Source organism: Neofelis nebulosa, chromosome X (genome assembly GCF_028018385.1).
Source record: "Neofelis nebulosa isolate mNeoNeb1 chromosome X, mNeoNeb1.pri, whole genome shotgun sequence".
NCBI classification, from domain to species: Eukaryota; Metazoa; Chordata; class Mammalia; order Carnivora; family Felidae; genus Neofelis; species Neofelis nebulosa.
Window position 1 is genome coordinate 52561120 of NC_080800.1, and position 17215 is coordinate 52578334.

At 37.7% G+C, this 17215-nt stretch overlaps 1 protein-coding gene across 7 annotated transcripts in view; it reads right to left on the reverse strand.

Moving 5' to 3' along the window:
• Positions 1 to 17215, reverse strand: part of ARHGEF9 (Cdc42 guanine nucleotide exchange factor 9) — a 205743-nt gene that overhangs the window by 94859 nt on the left and 93669 nt on the right. For 6 of the 7 annotated variants that reach the window (XM_058712278.1, XM_058712274.1, XM_058712279.1 and 3 more), the window contains one exon: positions 11644 to 11835. The exons of the other annotated variant lie outside the window; for it this stretch is intronic. In XM_058712278.1, coding sequence (XP_058568261.1) covers positions 11644 to 11835 — 192 coding nt within the window. The remainder of the gene's footprint in view (positions 1 to 11643; positions 11836 to 17215) is intronic. 7 annotated transcript variants of the gene reach the window in all.

The following is a 17215-nucleotide window of genomic DNA, read 5'->3' on the forward strand; positions in this document are numbered from 1 at the left end:
ACACAATGGTCCAAAATCTTTGGGATGCAGCAAAAGTGATCCTAAGAGGGAAGTCTATAGCAATACATATCTACCTTAAGAAGAAATAAAAATCTGAAATGAACAACCTAACCTTACACCTAACGGAGCTAGAAAAAGGACAATAAACAAAGCCTAAAGTCAGCAAAGGAAATAATAAAATTTATATCAGAAAATAACGATATAGCATCAAAAAAAAAAAACAGATCAATGAAACCAGGAGGTGGCTCTTTGAAAAAATTAATAAAATTGATAAACCTCTAGTCAGACTTACTGGAAACAAAAGAGGAAAAACCCAAATAAATGAAATCACAAATGAGAGAGTAGAAATAACAACAAAAACCACAGAAATATAAACAATTATAAGAGAATAGTATGTAAAACCATATGCCAACAAATTGGACAACCTGGGAAAAATTGATGAATTTGATTTGAATTTGAATTTGAATTTGAGAAATTGATGTTCAGAAACATATAGACTACCAAAACTTAAACAGGAAGAAACAAAAACTTGAACAGACTAATAACCAGGAAATAATTTGAATCAGTAATAAAAAAAATCCCAAGAAACAAAAGCTGAGGACCAGATGACTTCCCAGTGGAATTCTACCACACATTTAAAGAAGAATTAATATCTATTCTTCTCAACTATTCCAAAAAATAGAAAAGGAAAGAAAATACCAAATTCATTCTATGAGGTCAACATCACTCTGATACCAAAACCAGATAAAGACTCCAGTAAAAAGAGAACACAGGCCAATATTCCTGATGAACCTGGATGCAAAATTTCTCAACAAAATAATAACAAATTAAATCCAACAAAACTTTAAAAAATTCATTCACCACATTCAATTGGGATTTATTTCTGGGTTGCAAGCATGGTTCAATATTCACAAATCAATCAACATGATACACTGCATTAATAAAATTAAGGATAAGAAACATGATCATTCAATAGATTCAGAAGAAGCATTTAACAAAGTATAACATCAATTCATGCTTAAAATCCCTCAACAAAGTAGGAGTAGAGGGAACATACCACAACATAATAGAGGCCATATATGAAAAACCCACAGCTAATATCATCCTACATGCAGAAAAGCTAAGAGCTTTTCCTCCATGGTCAGGTGTAAGACATTGACATCCACTCTCACCACTGTTATTTAACACAGTACTAGAAGCCCTAGCCACACCAATCAGACAACAAAAGGAAATTAAATGCATCCAAATTGGCAAGGAAGAAATCAAACTTTCACTATTTGCAGAAGACATCATACTCTATATAGAAAACCCTAAAATTCCACCCAAAAATTGTTAGAACTGATAAACAAATTCAGTAAAGTTGCAAGATACAAAATGAACATAGAGAAATCTGTTGCATTTCTACATACCAATAGTGAAACAGCAGAAAGAGAAATGAAGGAATCAATGCCAATTACAATTGCACTAAAAACAATAACATACCTAGGATTAAACCTAACCAAAGAGGTGAAAGACCTGTCCTCTGAAAACTATAAAACACCAGTGAAAGAAACTGAAGATGACACAAAGATATGGAAAGACATTCCATGCTCACAGATTAAAGAACAAATATTGTTAAAATGTCTCTACTACCCAAAGCAATTTACACATTTAATGCAATCCCTACCAACATACCAAAAGCATTTTTCACAGAGCTAGAACAAACAATCCTAAAATTTGTATGGAACTACAAAAGACCACAAATAGCCAAAGCAATTTTGAAAAAAAAAAAAAGCTGTAGTCATCATAATTCTGGACTTCAAGCTGTATTAAAAACCTGTAGGCATTGGAGAGTGTGATGCTAAGTGAAATAAGCCATACAGAGAAAGACAGATACCATATGGTTTCACTCTTATGTGGATCCTGAGAAACGTAACAGAAACCCATGGGGGAGGGGAAGGAAAAAAAAAAAGAGGTTAGAGTGGGAGAGAGCCAAAGCATAAGAGACTGTTAAAAACTGAGAACAAACTGAGGGTTGATGGGGGGTGGGAGGGAGGGCAGGGTGGGTGATGGGTATTGAGGAGGGCACCTTTTGGGATGAGCACTGGGTGTTGTATGGAAACCAATTTGACAGTAAATTTCATATATTAAAAAATTAAAAAAAATAAAAAAAATAAAAAATAAAAACAAAGATGGCACAAGTGATAAAAAAAAAAAACAAAAAAACCTGTAGTCATCAAGACAGTATGGTAAAAGAACAGACACATGGACAAATGGAACAGAATAGAAAACCCAGAAATGACCCCACATCTATATGGTCAATTAATCTTCAACAAACCAAGAAGGAATATCCAATGGGAAAGATAGTCTCTTCAACAAGTGATGTTGGGAAAACTGGACAGTATTATGCAAAAGAATGAAACTAGACCCTTACACACACCACACACAAAATAAATAAAAAATGGACTAAAGATATAAATGTGGGAATTGAAACTATCAAAATCCTAGAGGAGAATACAGGCAGTAACCTCTTTGAGATCAGCAGTAGCAACTTCTCTCAGATATGTCTCCTGAGGCAAGGAAAATAAAAGCAAATTTCAGCTATTGGGACTTCCTCAAAATAAAAATCTTCTGCATAGCAAAGGAAACAATCAACAAAACTAAAAGGAAACCTACAGAATGGGAGAAGATAATTGCAAATGACATATCTGATAAAGGATTAGTATCCAAAATATATAAAGAACTTATAGTAATCAATACCCCCAAAACCAAATAATCCAGTTAAGAAATGGGCAGAAGATGGAGTGCCTGGGTGGCTTGCTCGGTTGAGCATCTGACTGCCAATTTTGGCTCAAGTCATGATCCCAGGGTAGTGGGATCAAGACCTGCGTTGGGCTCCATGCTCAGCGTGGGGCCTTCTTAAGGTTCTCTCTCTTTCTCTTCCTCTGCCTCTCTCCCACTCTCCCCATACCTTGCATATGCACTTTTTTCTCTCTCTTAAAATAAAAAAGAAATGGGCAGATGACATGAATAGACATTTTTCCAAGAAGAAATACAGATTGGACAACAGACATATGGAAAGATGCTCAACATTACTATCAGGAAATACAAATCAAAACTACAATGAGGGGAACCTGGGTGGCTCAGTCACTTAGGCATTCAACTTCAGCTTAGGTCATGATCTTGCAGTTATGGGTTTGAGCCCTGCATTGGGCTCTGTGTTGACAGCACAGAGCCTGGAGCCTGCTTCTGATTCTGGGTCTCCCTCTCTCTCTGTCCCTCCCCTGCTCACACTCTGTCTCTGTCTCTGTCTCTCTCTCTCTCAAAAAATAAACATTAAAAAAATTAAAAAAAAAAAACTATAACAAGATATCACCGCATACCTTAAAGAATGGGTAAAGTCAACAACACAAGAAACAACAGGTGTTGGCAAGAATGTAGAGAAAGAGGAACCATCTTGCACTTTGGTGGGAATGCAAACTGGAGCATGCCACTCTAGAGAATAGTATGGAGCTTCCTAAAAAAGTTAAAAATAGAACTACCCTACAATTCAGCAAATGAACTAATAGGTATTTACCCAAAAAATAAAAAGATACTAATTTGAAGTCGTATATGCACCCCGATGTTTATTGCAGCATTATCTAGAATAGCCAAACTATGTAAGCAGCCCAAGTGTCCACTGACTGATGAATACATACAGATATACTGTGTGTGTGTGTGTGTGTGCGCGCACACACACACACACACACACACACACACACACACACTAGAATATTACTCAGCCACCAAAAAGAATGAAATCTTGCAACATCTGGGTGGCTCAGTCAGTTAAGCGTCCAACTTCTGCTCAGGTCATGATCTCATGGCTTGTGGGCTCGAACCCTGCATTGGGCTCTGCACTCTCCCTCTCTCTCTGCCTCTCTCCCACTTGCTCTATTTCTCAAAAATAATACATAAGCTTAAAAAAAAGGAATGACATCTTGCCATTTGTAATGATGTGGATGGAGCTAGAGAGTATTATGTTATGTGAAATAAGTCAGTCAGAGAAAGACAGTTAAAGATATGATTTCACTCATATGTGGAATCTAAGAAACAAAACATGAGCCAAGGGAAAAAAGAGAGGCAAACCAAGAAACAGACTTTTAATTATAGAGAACAAACTGATGATTACTAGAAGGGTGGTGGGTGGGGGGATGGGCTAAATGGGTGATGCAGATTAAGGAATGCACTCGTTGTGATGAACACCAGGTGGTGTATGGAAGTGTTGAATCAATATATTATGTACCTGAAACTCATATTACACTGCATGTTAACTAACCATAATTTAAATAAAAACAAAAAAAACCTGTCTAGAAACATGAAATAGTATTTATGAAATAACATTAAAAAGTAGAAACAAACGATATGTCACCATAATTATAGCTCTGTAAATACATACATGTATTTAGACATATATATATATATAAGTATATACATATGTATATATACATATATATATTTGTGTGTATATATATTACACATTATATATATATATACACACACACACACACACACAGATTTTTCAAGCAATTATACAAAACTTCAAACAGTTCTATTTGGTGAATTCTGATCGTATTTTTCCTATTTTCAATCTTCCTCTAATGGTCTTGTCTTTTGCATAAAACTGGAGAAAAAAGTCTTTGTGAGAAAATGTAAAGAATACAATCTCAAGAAGCCTACCTTAAGAACAGTATTATCAAGGAAAGAGGGAGAAACCAATGTTTTCTAAAACTCATCAGTCCTATTTAAGACACATGGCTTTCTGATGGGATTCCAAATAGAAACTGCCATTATCAAGGAAATAAGAAATAGGACATAAGAATATGGGGGTAGTAAGAGAACCTCAAAATGTCACATTTAGCCACTACCCAACACAACTACCTAGGCTTCTGAGGAGAGAAACACCAGGAGAGATCACTAGTCCCTGGAGTCTTGCTTTTATTTTTCATCCTCTTCCTTTGGCTGACCTGGTGACTATATTAGTTTTCCATAGAAATGGTGAAAAAAATGCTTGGCTTAGGGGTCAATCAATACTTATTTCTTCTCATTCACTCATTTTTTTGAGGGCACATATATTAAGGTGAGTTGGCAGTGGAATGTGACTGCAAAAAACCTAATGTCAGTTTATGTTGGAGAAAAAAAATAAACAAATTGAGAGGATAGAATGAGAGAAGTAACAGGAAGGTGTTACACCACAGCAGGAGAGCAGAGTTCAGTTGTGAGTCCTGTTTTCAGAAGAAAATGGAGAAAATAATACAGAGTCAAAGGGGAGTAAGCAGGGTATACAGGAGCCTGAAAAACAACACAAGGCAGAAGAAGCAAAGAGGTCTGTGGCTCTTACTGTCAAGCATGCTTCAACATGGTGACAGATGCTTCCCCATTGAATGGTAGGAGAGAAAGGGTGATATGGCAGTAGTGTGAACTGATTCAACAGAAGCCATATGTGAGAGCCTCTGAGAAGGCAGACCACACAGTAGTTAAGAATACTATGGGAGATTTTTAAATCAATCACTATTGGCATAAATTAGCCCTGGCATTGCCATGGTAACAGTCAAAGAGAAGTTGCCTACCTATTTCACTCTGTTCTTAAGCCCACAGGGTTGATCTAGAAGTCTAGATCTAGAGCATTGAGCTAAAATTAGCTTGATATGGGATACAAATCATAGCCATTATCTCCAGGGAAGATCCCAAAGACTGCAGGGAAATAAAATAGACTGAAGAACCTATGAATCACCTACGTTTTGGGAAATCCCCTAGGGAAAGACTTGCATAAGTCTGGCCCTCAGTGTCTCCATCTCTAAAATACATATATCAGAAAAATTTCCAGGGCCCCTTTCAGCTCTGACTTAATATAGATTTCATATATTGTTTTATGTGGAAACCTTAGGCCTAACAGGGGAGTTTATAAACATCTTAAAAATATTTTTTTTAATTTTTTTAACGTTTATTTATTTTTGAGACAGAAAGAGACAGAGCATGAATGGGGGAGGGTCAGAGAGAGGGAGACACAGAATCCGAAACAGGCTCCAGGCTCTGAGCTGTCAGCACAGAGCCCGATGAGGGGCTCAAACTCATGGACTGCGAGATCATGACCTGAGCCGAAGTCGGCTGCTTAACCGACTGAGCCACCCAGGCACCCTTTAAAAATAATTTTAAGAAAATTAGGGGATTATGATCATGGTTGTCTTCCTGTCCATAGCAGTATCCCAGAGTTTAACAGTACCTGGAATATAGTTGCTGCTCAATAAATATATGTTGAATAACTACAAAATGACTAGCTCTGTTCATGCTAGTGATGATAAACCTAAACTAGAAGCAGAGTCTTTCTTTGGTGTTTGTTTTTTCCCCTTTTTTGGCAAGGTATCCTTTCTTCAAATTAAAGAAAACAAAAAAGAAGAGGATCACAGGAAGAAGGTATTGCAACATGGAAAACTGACAAGGGATTAATATCTGGAATATACAAGGAACTACTATAAATCAGCAAAAATAAATTAATTAATTAATTAATTAATACATAAGAAACTATAGGAGAATGGATAAGGATAGGAACAGAGCCTAGAGTATCCAGGTGATTCAAGGTGAACAGGTAAGGTGTAGGGGAGCTAGAAACCCCTGAGATGGTCACTTCAAGCTGCTGAGCTGCCTCATTCTTATACCTTAGTATGCTATACAAATATTACCATTTTACAATGTGTTATCATTTGCTATGTGTACATGGAAATGTAAAGACAACTGGAAAGCATGAGGATAGGCAATTCACAGAAAGGAAAAGTGAAATGGGCAAAAAGTTTGGAAATCCCAGGCTTAAGCATATCAAATGGAAATAACATGATAAACGCAACTAGACCTAAGGAAGAATTTCTTAATGGTGAAGGATATGAGACACTAATGCAAATGACTGAGGAAAGCTAGTCCAGTTTCTCTGGAGGCATTTGAGAGCAGAATTTATTTCACAGATATGAGTTAACTGAGATTATCTTCCTTTAGAGAGGCATACAAGGCAACTTTATAAGGCATCGTTAGCTTTCTTTACCCTGTTGTCTCAGTTTCCCTTATTATACTGTGAGTTCTAAGGTTACGGGAGGCAATACCATCAATCATTGTTCAAAGTGACCTAGAACTGAGCCAAGCTATTTTATCCCACTTTCTGGATTTAGAAAGAAAAATGTCATCTTCTACAAAGAACTCATTAAAAAAGATCTTTTATCTCACTGGCCTCACCGAATGACTGATTTAAAAAAATAGTTTATTTCCTACCTTCTTATTTGTAAAATAAGGGTATTGTAACTTAAATATTTGTAAAGCATCTTCTGTTCCCAGGAGCAAATATATATAATAATATACATAATATACATATTATATATATATTTTATATAAGATTATAATATATGATATATGTTTAATCATCTGTGCCACATACATTACTATACATTATATACAGTAAATATATACAAATATATGTGTGTATTTTCTAATAGATAGTGGCCTTTTTTATACTGAATGTAGTGTCTCCCATTTCCTCTTCAAAAGCTCAAGAGTGGGAACTTTTTAGAGATTTCCCTTAATTTACAGAAAGAGTAGATTACCTCATGTGAACACAGTCATTATGATAACACAGTAATGTCTGAGTAAGACGTGTTTTCACAGGTACCAAGGAGAAAGCAACAGACAATATAAAAGTAACCTGGATCACTACAACAGCTTTCTTTAGCTTTCTTAAGTAAGATTGTACAGAAACCCAGAAATTAAGCACTTAAAGAACAACTCTTCCAATCTTCTCATTTTAGAGTTGAGGAACAAGGCCCATGATGGAAAACATTCCCCAGCCAGTCAGAGACCAAGGTGGGTCCTGAACCTGGGTATCCCGATTCTGAGTCTGGTATTCTCTATGATAAACCATATTGTTACTTACAGCTTTTGGTTTAGTGGTGACACAATCCTGGACTAAAATACTGTCTTTGGGTTCACCTAGACACAGATTTCTCCATCCTTCTTTTGCTCTAGCTAAACCTTCTAACACTGTGGTTGCAGTGTGGGACAAAGAAATACTTTGCACTTAAACCCTTAACTTCAGCACCAAGAATAATCGATAAATATGGAACCAGCAGATCACAGAACAGGAGTGGGGGAGGGGCAGAGAGAGGGAGATACAGAATCCGAAGCTGGCTCCAGACTCTGAGCTGTCAGCACAGAGTCCAATGTGGGGCTTGAACCCACAAATTATGAGATCATGACCTGAGCCAAAGTTGGAGGCCCAATCCAGCCAAACCAAGTAAAGCTTTTGTTGGTAATATGCTGGTTCCATATTTATCAATGATAAAGCTTTAATTGGTTTGGCTGGATTGGGCAAGTCCTCAAAGCAGGGACATAGCACTCCCTCCTCTAGATAGATGAATACTTTTATTGCTGTCCTGAGCTTGTGCCCTGTAAGAAGAGGCCAAGATGTTTTGGAGTTGAGAACAGAAGATCCTTCTAAAACTAAAGGACTCTCACTGAGCCAGCGCCTGAGAACTCAGAGAAAGTAATTTTGTCTCTTAGAGACTCAAGTCTTTTGATCTAGAAAATAGGAATAACAGTAACAACCTCTGCCCTGTCTGAAAATCAAGTGGCATAAGATGTGAATGTATTTTGCCAAAGTAATACATGCATGTGAGCACTTGTATTTAATTCCTACTTTCAACAATATTTATTGAGCATGTACCATGTGCCAGACACCATGCTAGGTATTGGCAATATATAGTAAATCAACAGGTAAAAACACTTGCCCCTCATGGAATCTACATTCTAGCAGGGGAGAATAACAATAAAGAAATCATATAAGCAAATATATAATATGTCAGATAGCAATAAGTACAATAGAAGAAAATAAAGCAGGAAAGAGGGAGAGATAGTGCAAGGTTATAATTTTAAATAGAAAGGTCATGGACGATCTCAAGGAGAAGGTGATATTTGAGTAAAGACTTGAAGGAGGTGAGGAAGGAAGTCATGAAGATATCTGGGGAAGGAGTGCTCCAGGGAGAGGGAAAAGCTAGGGCAAAATCTGGCAAAGGGGGCATGCAAGATAGTTTTTTAGGAAGAGCAAGAGGCCAGTGTGCCTGGAGCAGTGACAGAAGGTGGGAAAGATGAAGGAGATCAAGTCACAGAGGTAAAATAGGTTTATCACATAGGACTTTGTAAATAATAGTAAGAAATTGGCTTTTACTCAGGGAGAAATGGTCAGCCATCAGATGGTTTTGAGAGGAAGAGAGATATGACCCAACTTAGATCTTGATAGCATCACTCAGCTGCCAGGTAGAGAACACATTGTACTTATATTATAGACTCTTTGACAGTATAAGACAGCTATCATTTTACAGCAGTGCTCCTCAAACTTTAATATATAATGTAAGTCAAATGGGAGTCTTGTTAAAGTGCAGAATCATACTTGGTAGGCCTCTAGTGGAGCTAAAAATTCTGCATTTCTAACAAGCTCCCAGGTAATACAGATACTAGTCTAGGGAAGAAAACTTTGGAAGTAGGAGCCATGTCTAAGGCTGGCATGGAGCAGAACTCTACAATGTGTTTGCTGAATGAATGACAGTGGTTTCATGCCCAACGACACAGAGCACATTTCAGAGGGTATTTTTTCAGCTATTTTTATGGAGGTAGGGGGAGAGAAAACTATAAAAGAGAGACATGGATGAATGGGAGAATAGATGAAAAGGGAAGGAAAAGAAAGTAAAACTACCTTTTTACAAATAATTACATTATGTTTACTTAGTTTTATCAATAAACTTAAGAGGTTGGCATAATGAAGCCCCCTGTACAAATCAGAAAAATCAAAAGTCAGAGGAGTTAAGGGGCAACTTCATGGTTATAGGGTGTCTAGGTGGTTAAGTCAGGATGTGAAAGCCAGCATTCCATGTCCCCAGAGCCCTTGTTTGTTCCACTATACTGACTCATGGAGTGGAAGGGTGGGGATAAACTTTAACATTCCTAGAAGGGATAAAAAAATGAGTTGAGGTAAAGGAAATTAAGGCCCATATTCCTTGGCCTTGATCTTTCTAGATCTGCACTGTCCAATGTAGGTGTCATTTAGTCACATGTGTCTATTTAAATTAAAATTTAATAAAATTTAAAATCCCATTTCTCAATCATACTAGCCACATCTCAACTACTCAATAGCCACAGATGGCTGGGTAGTGGCTACTGCATTGGAGAATGCAGATATATTTCATCACTATAGGAAGTTCTACTGGGCAACAGTATTCTAAAGAAATAAGAACATTAAAAATGTTAAAGCTGTACTATTGAGGGGTATCTGGGTGGCTCAGTTGGTTAAGCAGCCAACTTTGGCTCAGGTCATGATTTCACCGTTTGTGTGTTCGAACCCTGCATCAGGCTCTGTGCTGACAGCTCAGAACCTGAAGTCTGCTTCGGATTCTGTATCTCCTATCTCTCTTCCCCTCCCCCACTCCTGTTCTCTCTCTCTCTCTCTCTCTCTCTCTCAAAATTAAATAAACTTTTATTTATTTATTTTTTTAAAGCTGTACTATTGATTCCAAGTGGGCCCTGGGCTCACTCAACAGGGCTTCAGGGTCAGAAAGTAGGACCTGACTCTTCACCTAGAACAAAGGGGATAAACATATTCAAAATAGAGTTTTCCCTGGGTCAAGCAGAATGCTAGTGTGTGTGTGTGTGTGTGTGTGTGTGTGTGTGTGTGTGTATGTGTGTGTTTGAGAGAGAGAGAAAGAGAGAGAGAGAGAGAGAGAGAGAAACCTTTTTTTAAAACATTCTTTCCTCCATTTCCCATGGGTATTCCCAAAGTGTTTAGTAAAATGCCGTTTCAAAATGCCATCTTGTCTCATGACATCAAGGGAGTGTTAGGAAAAGGGCTCTAATCCCTACTCAGATCACAAAGATGGAAGGGATAGAGTTAAGGAATGTGCAGCCATAGCTCCTGGGGGAAAAGGGGCATATTGAAAGAGCTGAGAATTGTCCACTCAGCCTTTATCTCCTGTAGATTCCTCCCCATAAACTCTTCTGACATAACTCAAAACCAGTGTTCTTCAAGTGAAGGAGGAGGACCAATAGCACCAGTTTCACCAGGGATGCTTGCTAAATATAGAGATGCCTTTGGTTTATCCAGAGTGAGAATTCACAACTTTGAAGAGAGGGAGGGGACTGGAATCTGCATGTCTAACAGGTTTCTCCAGGGATTCTAGTGCACATTCAAGCTTGTAAACCACTGAGTTGGAGGGAGATGTGTTTTGCTTTAATCAATGCAGTCAGGCATTTCCATGGGGTGGCAACAACCAAATTAGAAGCCAACAGGATAGGGATAGAGATTCAGGGAAAGGAAGATAAAGTGAGAGAGGCAGGGAGAGATAGAGAAATAAGGAATATGAAGATAAAAGATGAATATTAGACAGGTAGACAGAGAAAGAGAGAAACTGAGATAGGGACTGAGAAACTCCAAGGGACCTGTTTTACCCATTGAACAGAATATAAGAGGCCAGTCCAGCTGCTCTTTCTAACATCTTGGGACTGTCACAGGTAAAGCTCAGCAGAGTTGCTGGTTCTTCATGAAAATGCCCTCTATTACACCCTGGGTGCCCCCACATAAACTATCATAGCTGGGCCTACCTCACAAATGTCCTTGAGATGCTTGATGTAATGACGTTCGGTGCTCATGATCTCATTGATGACATTGGCTCGCATCTGGTCCCGGTTCTGTAGTGGCCGGCCCAGACAAAGGCAGTCTGAGTTGGGGTCCAGGTGCCCATTCTGCACATCACTGGGCCCTTCCTCTACCCCATCCTCCTGGTTCACCCAGAGCTGTGGAAGCAGGCAGAAGAAGAATAATAGTTTCCTTCTTTGAAAAGTTTCCAGTCAAGTAGAAAAATGATAAACTAAATTCTTCAAGTATTCAGAGACCATTTGACAAGAGGCCCCTGTAAACTGAATGTCAAGCTTGGCTTTAGGGTGACTTTCAGGCCCTATCTATGAGTTTAATCCTCTCTAGGCCTCTGATGACTTATCTGTAAAATGGAGGATGCAGAAGGATAGAACTTTGAAGAAGGAAAAGTCATCTCTGAGAGGCTTCTTATCTAAGGTTTCAGAGGAGAAAGGAGTTATGGAAAATATAACTAATTCATGCTTGAGCATATCTAGGCAGCACAGCTGGATAAAAAGACTAAGCTATACATGGTTGGGCCTGTGCCACATCTGGATCAAACACAACACCTATGATCATGGAGACCAAATTTTGATACTGGAGTGGGCATTTTGAAAACAGGATCTTCAGTGTTGATTTACATCAAAAGATGCACAAATAATAATTAAAATCTGACATGCCTTGAGTATATAAAGTTATTAGAGTGGAAATGACTGAATGTCCCCACACACATAATAGCAATAGCTATTGATTGAGCACTTACTATACAGCAACTACTATACTAACAGTTTTCAATGAAATGTATTACTCAGTCCTGCTAGGCATTTCCATTATTACCTCTATTTCACAGAAGAGGAGACAGAGGCTCAAAAAAGTTAAGTAATTTGTCCCAAGTCACACAGTTAGGAAAGCAGAAGAGCTGGGACAGGAACCAGGTGATCTGACTTTCAGAGCCTGTGCTCTTAACCACTGTGCTAGCATCTTTGCACCTCTGATTCTAAGGAAAACAGGAAAAGAGTAAGGAAGGTATTGGGCCAAGGTGAGATGAGAATTATCAGAATCATCATAAATAGGTACAGTTGGTAGACATTGAAACTACCCATTCCAACACATGAAGGCAAAGGGATGCAGAAAAACCTCCTTTGGGGAGGCTGAGTGAGATATTTCTGGATCTGAGATGACAACTTAAATCAGGAAGATGGCTCATTTTACCCCATTCCTAGGAAGGAGGAAAGTCAGGGTATCAAGGAAAAAAGGAAGGGTGGGGCCCTAGGAATAGTGCTAAAATCTGCCAGGGGAATTAACCAAAGAGCTTGTCAGTTGTCTCAACAGCTTTAATCAACAATCTATCTTTGCCCTCCATAACTCCCCAGCTTTTTCCACTTTCCTGCCTCAAGAAGCTGAGATCAAGAAATTTAGATGCATTATTATTTCTGCCACCAGAAAGGCCCTATTAGTGAGTGGCTGTAGGAGGACAGAGGCTTTGGGATGGAGCTACAGGAACAGTAGTTACTTTTCAACTCTGTGTATTCTCCCCTCTCTTTTTGCCTCACAGAGGATGAGGAGCATGGTTACCACCCAGAAAGCCTAGAGATGTCACAAGCATATAATCTACCTATTTTCCACAGGCCAAAATAGGGCTGACTTCTTTTAATGCACTTCGCATACACAGCCACATGTGCAAAAATGTATCTCTATTCAGAACTTATCACCCTCTACAAATGTTCTATTGGAAATATCTTTCCAGCTTCCAAAGGTCAACTTTGTGTCCTCAATATGCTGATAGCTTCCCTTGCATACAATCAGTAGGAAATGATGAGGGATGATTGGTCAAGGAACAGATTTGTTCAAAAAGGTGATTCTAAGGCATTGAAGTAAGCACATCATATACATGATGTCATCTCTTTGAAACAATAAAAGCTTCATCCTATAATAATTCACTAGCTTTTCCCAGATTCCCACAAAGCAAGCTAAGTTTTGCTATAAAAAATGGTACCATAGGATATTCTTTCCTGCTTTGTCAAAGATTAGTTGACCATATAGTTGTGGGTCCATTTATGGGTTTTCTATTCTGTTCCATTGGTCTATGTCTGTTTTTGTGCCAGTACCACATTGTCTTGATGACTACAGCTTTGTAATATAGCTTTAAATCTAGAAATATTATACCTTCAGTTTTGTTTTTCTTTTCCCAGAATGAGATACAACCTCACACCTGTCAGAATGGCTAAAATTAACAACAAAAGAAACAACAGGTGTTGGTGAGGATGCATAGAAAGGGGAACTCTCTTACATTGTTGGTGGAAAAGCAAACTGGTGTAACCACTCTGGAGAACAGTATGGAGGTTCCTCAAAAAGCTAAAAATAGAACTACCTTAAGACCTTAATAGCAATTGCACTATTAGATATTTACCTAAAGGATACAAAAATACAGATTTGAAGGGGTACATGCACCACAATGTTTATAGCAGCATTATCAACAATAGCCAAACTATGGAGAGAGCCCAAATATCCATCAACTGATGAATGGATAAAGAAGGCGCGGTATATATATATATATATATATATATATATATATATATATATATATAATAGAATATTACTTAGCCATCAAAAAAATGAAATCTTGCCATTTGCAACGACATGGATGGAGCTAGAATGTATTATGCAAAGTGAAATAAGTCAGTCAGAGAAAGATAAACACCATATGATTTCACTCATATGTGGAATTTAAGAAACAAAACAGATGTACATATGGGAAGGGGCCTGGGGGAAAGAGGAGAGAGGGAAACAAACCACAAGAAACTGTTCATGATAGAGAACAAACTGAGGATTGATGGAGGGAGGTGGGTGGGAGATGGGCTAGATGTGTGATGGGTATTAAGGAGGGCACTTGTGATGAGCACTGGGTGTTGTATGTAAGTGATGAATAACTGAATTCTACTCTGAAACCAATATTGCACCGTATGTTAACTAAGTAAAATTTAAATTAAAGCAAAACAAGAAGGTTACCATAGGCAGGCCTTTAAGAGATTAAAAAGAAAAACATTTCTTTTCTTCTCAGGAATTTAAGACAAGCCCATTCAAAATATTGGATTTTGGATGGCTGGAATTAGATGACTCTCTGGAACAGTTCCAGAGAGAAGGAGTACATTATATTTGCAGGAGTGGGGTGTGAATATAGAGTGTCTAGAGGCTAGCAACTTGGAAGTCTTTCCTGGAAGTCCTCTCAGAGTACTTGAAGACTATTTTCTTCAGCCTTCATTGAACTCTAAGCAAAGCTGGGTTAATGCAATTCAATTTAACAAATAAATATATTTTGGACCTATTCTGTGCCTCACCAATAATTATGAGAGACACAGAGTGAACAAGACAGCTAACTCTTCCCTCCCCTGCCCCCTTAGCCATTCCAGGGAGTGCTTTCCAAACATCTCTGGTTTTCATCTCTTTTTTTTTTCCATTCCTACTGTCATGACCCCCATTCCCTAGATGACTTCTCTGGGTTATCTTCCAGCTCTAATCCCTCCCATATACCATTACCAGACCAATTTCTTTGAATATCACTTTGATTATCTACTCTCACACTCCAAAATCCTCAATAGTTCCCTGTTACCAAGTTCAAATCTCTCACCCTGGAATTCAAATATTACCATAACTCAGCTTCCATGTGCATTTCGATACTTAGCTTCTCTACTATGTCCTTCAGGAATACCGGGATTCTCCAAAATTTGTCTACTTTCTGCCCACAAATACTCCCAACTATGTTCTTTAATCCCACATTTGATCATGTAAATAATCTGAAAGTACAGAGACTTTCAACCACTTCAGCAACAATGAACCAATATAATAACTTTCTGATGAAGAAACCTAGGCCCATAGAGGAGAAATGACTGCCAGGGAGTTACCAACTTACCCAGATCCCCATTTTGATATGCCTTTCTATGTTATATGTATCTTCCATTGTTTTATTTTTTAATTACATAATTGATACAGGAATACACTAGCTTTGTAAAAAGTTAAAATAGAGAAAAAAGAGAAGACTCAAATTATTAAAATCAGGAATAAAAGAGGAAATATTACTGCCAATATAACAGAATTTTTTTTAAAAAAATGATTAAAGGGAACACTATGAACAACTGTACGCCAACAAATTAGATAGCCTGATGAAATAAATTCCTAGACTGATAAAAAATAGAAAATCTGAATAGGCCTATGAGAAGCAAAGAGATTGGTTTACTAATTAAAAACTCCTTACATGGGAAAAAAATCAGTATGAGATGGCATCACTGGTGAAGTCTACAAAACATTTAAAAATAATTAACATCAATATTTCATTAACTTTCAAAAATAGAAATGCAGAAACTCTCAACAAAATACTTGCAGACCAAATCCAGTAGTGTGTGTGTGTGTGTGTGTGTGTGTGTGTGTGTGTATTTAATCCAGTTTATCAGATGGGATTAATCCCAGGAATGCAAGGTTCGTTCAACATATGAAACTCAGTCAATGTAATACACCATATTAATGGAATAAAGGTTTGAAAAATACATAATCATGTCAATAGACAGAGAAAAAACATTTGGGAAAGTCCAACACCCTTTCAGAGAAGAAACTTTCTCAATCAGCTGGTAGAAATTTATGGACCACCCATAGTTAATATACTTAACGGTGAAAGACTGAACATTTTCATCCTACAGTCATGAACAAACATCACCTCTATGCAACATTTGTACTGAAGGCTTGAACAACTGGAGACAAAAAAAGCATTCAGATTAGAAAGAAAAATCAAAACTATTCATATATGACATGATTTTATATATATACACATATACACTAATAAATTAATTCAGCAATTTTGCATGATACAAGATCAATATGCAAAGGCCAAATGTATTTTTGAAAATGAAATTAAGAAAACGATCCAATTTAAGAGGCATCAGAAAGAACAAAATCCTCAGGAATACATTTCACAAAAGAAGTGCAAGATTTGTGCACTGAACACTGCAAAACATTGTTGAAAGTAAGTCAAGAAGACCTAACTAAATAAAAAGCTATCTCATGTTCATGGATTGGAAGATTTAATATCATTAAGATGGTAATATTCTGCAAGTTGATTCAGATTTAACACAATCCCTATCATAACTCTCAGCTTGCTTCTTGGAAGAAGTTGACAAGCTTATTCTAAATTTCATATGGAAATTTAAGAGACACAGGATAACCAAAACAATTTTGAAAAAGAAGAACAATGTTGAAAGACTCACACTTCCTGATTCCAAAACTTACTATAAGCCTTTAGTAACCAAGAGAGAGTGGTACTGTCACAAGAATAGATACAAAGATCAATGAAATAGATGAGAGTACAGAAATATACCTAGGGGCGCTTGGGTGGCTCAGTTGGCTAAGCATCTGATTCTTGGTTTCAGCTCAGGTCATGATCTCACGGCTCATGAGATTGGACCCCGCGTTAGGCTCTGCACTGAAAACACTTGGGCAGTTTCACACTGCCTGCTTGGGCTTGTCTCTCGCCTTCACTCTCTCTCCCCCTCC